At 34.7% G+C, this 4,211-nt stretch overlaps 1 protein-coding gene across 1 annotated transcript; it reads left to right on the forward strand.

Annotated features, from left to right (window-relative positions):
- The first annotated feature begins 1,991 nt into the window (after positions 1–1,991).
- LOC116142170 (zinc finger protein 4-like) lies at positions 1,992–2,726 on the forward strand. Its single transcript, XM_031427606.1, has one exon. It carries the CDS (start codon positions 2,115–2,117, stop codon positions 2,673–2,675), a length of 561 nt encoding a protein of 186 aa, XP_031283466.1. The 5' UTR covers positions 1,992–2,114; the 3' UTR covers positions 2,676–2,726.
- The last annotated feature ends 1,485 nt before the right edge of the window (positions 2,727–4,211 follow it).

Genomic DNA, 4,211 nt, shown 5'->3' on the forward strand with positions numbered 1-4,211 from the left:
AAAATTTTATTATAAATTTATCAACTTAAATGTATTAAACACACCCATTACAAATGTTGGCTACATTCTTGGTCTTCAATATGGGTCTGATAATACAAATACATTTGCCATAAGTTATGCATTGCCGACCAGTAGATTCAACAATGTCTTCTTAATTTTCCCCTTGTTAATAAGATGGAAGGTAAAAAAAAAAAAAAACCATTTTCTTACTCTTAATATGCTAACATTTTGCTAATCCTCAACCAAACCTCCAAGAGACCAAAACTATCAGAATTCCCAGATGTTAAATTTTACTTTAAAATGTAAGAACCTCACCAAAGTGTCAAGTTCAATACATACCCATTATTATTTACCCTTCAAAATTGCCTTTGCTAACCTTTTCTTTTTTTTTTTTTTTTTTTTTTTTTTTTTTTTTTTTTTTTTTTTTTTTTTTTTTTTTTTTTTTTTTTAGGTATATAAAGTTCAGGTCCACGTTGAAGTCTGCCAATCTTCAAGGTCACAAAACACCTTATAAGTCCAATAACTAAGTAATTGTACAAATGTGATAAATATCTCTCATGTAACTCAAACACAAAACCCCTTAAGTATAATTAATCCTAATGGCTAAAGGGTTTATCATGCCAACCATAAAGGAAGAGATGCCTTTGCTAACTTTTGTGAAGTTTCAATCAAGAAAACCAACCCATAAAAGGCAATAATGCTTTAAATTCAACGCACACAGTATAAAACCTGTGACTTTAACTTTTATCTGATTAAAACGTATCAAGTCTAATTAATGATCCAACTTAATTTAGGACCGAAGGCACAATAATGTCTTTTACACTAAAAGACTTTCCAAGTACTCTTCGGACTCGTCCATTAAATTTAAGACTTCAATAACCCAGAAAGCTAACAAACAAAACTTCCTCTTTTTTCACCTATTCAACAACGCACAAGTTTTTAATTCACAGAAAGGAAAATTTTCATTGGTGGGGTAAGGGGGTGTTTTCCTGTCTCTGTGTTTGTGCAGCAAATAATAATAATATCATTATGGGCAACTGAGGAGGTATAGTTTTATAACAAAAAAGAAAAAAAGAAAAGTAAGAATAAATATACAAGTGGCTCTAAATGCACTTCTCCTACTGTATATATACATTGCCCACTACATAATTAAAAGGAAGAACAGAAGCTCCAACATGAAGACACCCACAAAGATACTCCTGCTCAACCAAAAAAACACAATTAAAATTGGAAAGATACCGCCCCAATTTATTTCCTGCTTTTATCACCATTATTGGCAATTCTCTGGCCCCATCAAACATAAAAATCATCATAAGGCAATTACATTAGAAAAAGCAAATCCTGCCACCACTCACTTCAAATCTTGATTCAGATTCAGCAAAGCTTATCATTTACTCATTTCTATCAACAACGTGTACATGGGTTTCTGGTGACTGCTATCTTTTTTATCATATTTAACACCAACTTGACTTGACCTTCTGGGCTTTGTTAATTATTGCCTTCAAGTATATATGCATCACCCTCAAATCTACCCCATCACAAGGTAAAATTTCCAAATAACCATCACAGCTATATAGATAAGATCACTCATGCATCGATCAATATTCTATCACCTGATAATTTAGTTCTGAACAACAAATAAAATTAACAGCAGTTGATTATATGGCAATTTGAGTAGTTTAATTGGTGGGTAAAGGGGCATTCATCACAGGAAATACAAGTTGCAAGATTATGATTTTGACTTCCACAAAATTGTTTTTGGCTGTCAACAACTGAAACCACATAAAGTCCATATAATTTGAGGAGAAGAAAACGAAAAGGAGAAATATGAAAGTGGGGGAATCCTAGCTTGACAAAGAAAACAGTAAAATGATGAAAGCAACGTCCCCTGGAACACCAAGCATCAACTAGTAGGGCCACTGAATTGAAATGAGATAAAATATAAAATATAAAAAAACAAAATCCAATTTCACTACCTTTCTATTGTGATACTGATACTCTCCCCACTTATATCCTCTCTCCATTTGATCTAAATCTTCAAAGAGTAAGTTATAATAATTCCACACAGCCACACTTCTTTTGACACCCTTAACTAGTTTGAGATTTGTATAGAAATGATTTTAGAGAGACATGAAGCAACTGAAACAACATACAACAGGAGCCAAGGTGACATGAGAAGAGAGAGTACAGAAGATGAAAATCCAGGAGAGTGGCTGAATCTGGGGTTAGGTCGGAATTCAGTCTCAACAGGTAGAGAATCTGCCTCACAATTAAGACCTACTTCTGCCAAGGTTTTCTCATGTAATTTCTGCATCAAGAAGTTTTTCAGTTCACAAGCATTAGGGGGTCACCAGAATGCCCACAAGAGGGAGAGAGGTGCAGCTAGAAGATATCAATCCCAGAGAATGATCACAATGATGGGTTTGCCCATGCACACTGCTATGGTCCGATCACTAGGCATCAGGCCCCATTCACTTGTGCACAAGCCAGGCAGAGACGGAACTGCACTTGTAGGAAGGTTTAATGAAGCCAATACAGAATTCGGAATGGCATGTACACCTTACATGCTGGAGGATGCAATGGATGTGATGTGGCCAGGCAGCTTTCACTTGAATCCCCAGCTACAAGAGCCACCATCCGAGCCACTCAAGCTTGATTTAAATCTCCAACTGTGATCTATCTGTTGTATTACCAAGTCTGGAATTTTCTATTACCGTCTTTCCTACTGGAACAGTTCTTTATTTGTTCATCCATCAAGTACAGAAACTAACTTAGGTAGAAACCCAACTGCTTTGAAAGTTAAAATCTTGGATGGTGATTCTGCCTACAGAACTAGAAGAAAAACCAAGAACTTCCTATCTAGTATGCATGTTGTAGCACAACAAAACCTAAGAGACAGCCTCAATTGTCAGTTATTAATAATTTCAAAGTGCTTAAATAAATCCTGATGCATTATAATTACATTCACCAAGTCTGTAAGGTGGTTTCTCGCCAACCCTAATATCAACTTCTAGTTTTCTTCAAATTCATCATCCATGGTTCAACCATAGTTATGTTAATAGTTATAAAAATTTTAATGAGAAAGATATTCACAGGATCAGCATGAGCATCATCAAGGAAAATTACAACTATTTGCATAACAATCAGGAGAGCTGGCTGTTACTAAATTCCAATAACTATACATCATAAGATTCACTGAACCAATTATTATTCCATACTTTGATAAAAATTGATATTAGTATGACATACGCAAGTTATATTGAACCCTGGTTGTAGCTGTAATCTTGATAGAGCTGCAGCACTACATCTTAAGTTCCTTAAATCTCGAAGAAGTTGTGGCAGTAAGTGAAATAGATGATACTTTTCGCTTCCTAATGAATCTTTCCATTTGGTACATTTACATATCCCATTCTATCTGTTCTTCTACCTTAATCTATTGGGTTGTATAAATGTCATTCTATCCCAAAGAAATCTTTATCCATTTGCACAAAAGCAACCATGTCCAAGAAGAAAATACACACTTCATTACCCTAGCTAAATTTACAACCATTGAACCTTACAATCTCTATTCATATTCTGTTTTTGCATTTTCTTATGGCATTTTTAAATTGAATTTGCTGCCAGCATCCTATGAAGACTTTTAGAACATGAGAAAATAATGGTTCTATGTACCAAATTTGATTTGGTATGTCAGATGATCTAGAGTCCTATTAGTCTAGGAAGTTCTAGCAGCTCAAGTACATATACTATTGCAATCTGTTTTGCTGTCTGCACCAATTCAGACCTGAAATTATACAAAAAGAAACAACTACAACATATGATACTTCCATTTCTGAAACCCACTTTCATTAGCTCTGAGCACCCAAACCTTTTGTTACTTCACAAATCTTTACTCTCGCCTTGTAGAACCAATCCAACATAACACATTATTGCAGTCTTACCACCATACCATAAAAAGGATATAAGCTATGTTTTACGTATAAAATAAATGTTTTGAGATTCCTTCCAGCATATTGCTTTTATTCTAATGTTCCCTAAATACTTCAAACCTAGAAACTAGTCTCCTAGTTTCCAAGACAACGCCAGTTCACTTCTGCTCCTACTCCCGTCACTTGCCATGATCACCGAAGTAAAAAGACACAACTGGGAATTTGTAAATTAGTAAAAGCAATCAGATGGTTATTCTTGGTTACCATTCAAGAATCATTTAG

Source organism: Pistacia vera, unplaced genomic scaffold (assembly GCF_008641045.1).
Source record: "Pistacia vera cultivar Batoury unplaced genomic scaffold, PisVer_v2 Contig405, whole genome shotgun sequence".
NCBI lineage: Eukaryota > Viridiplantae > Streptophyta > Magnoliopsida > Sapindales > Anacardiaceae > Pistacia > Pistacia vera.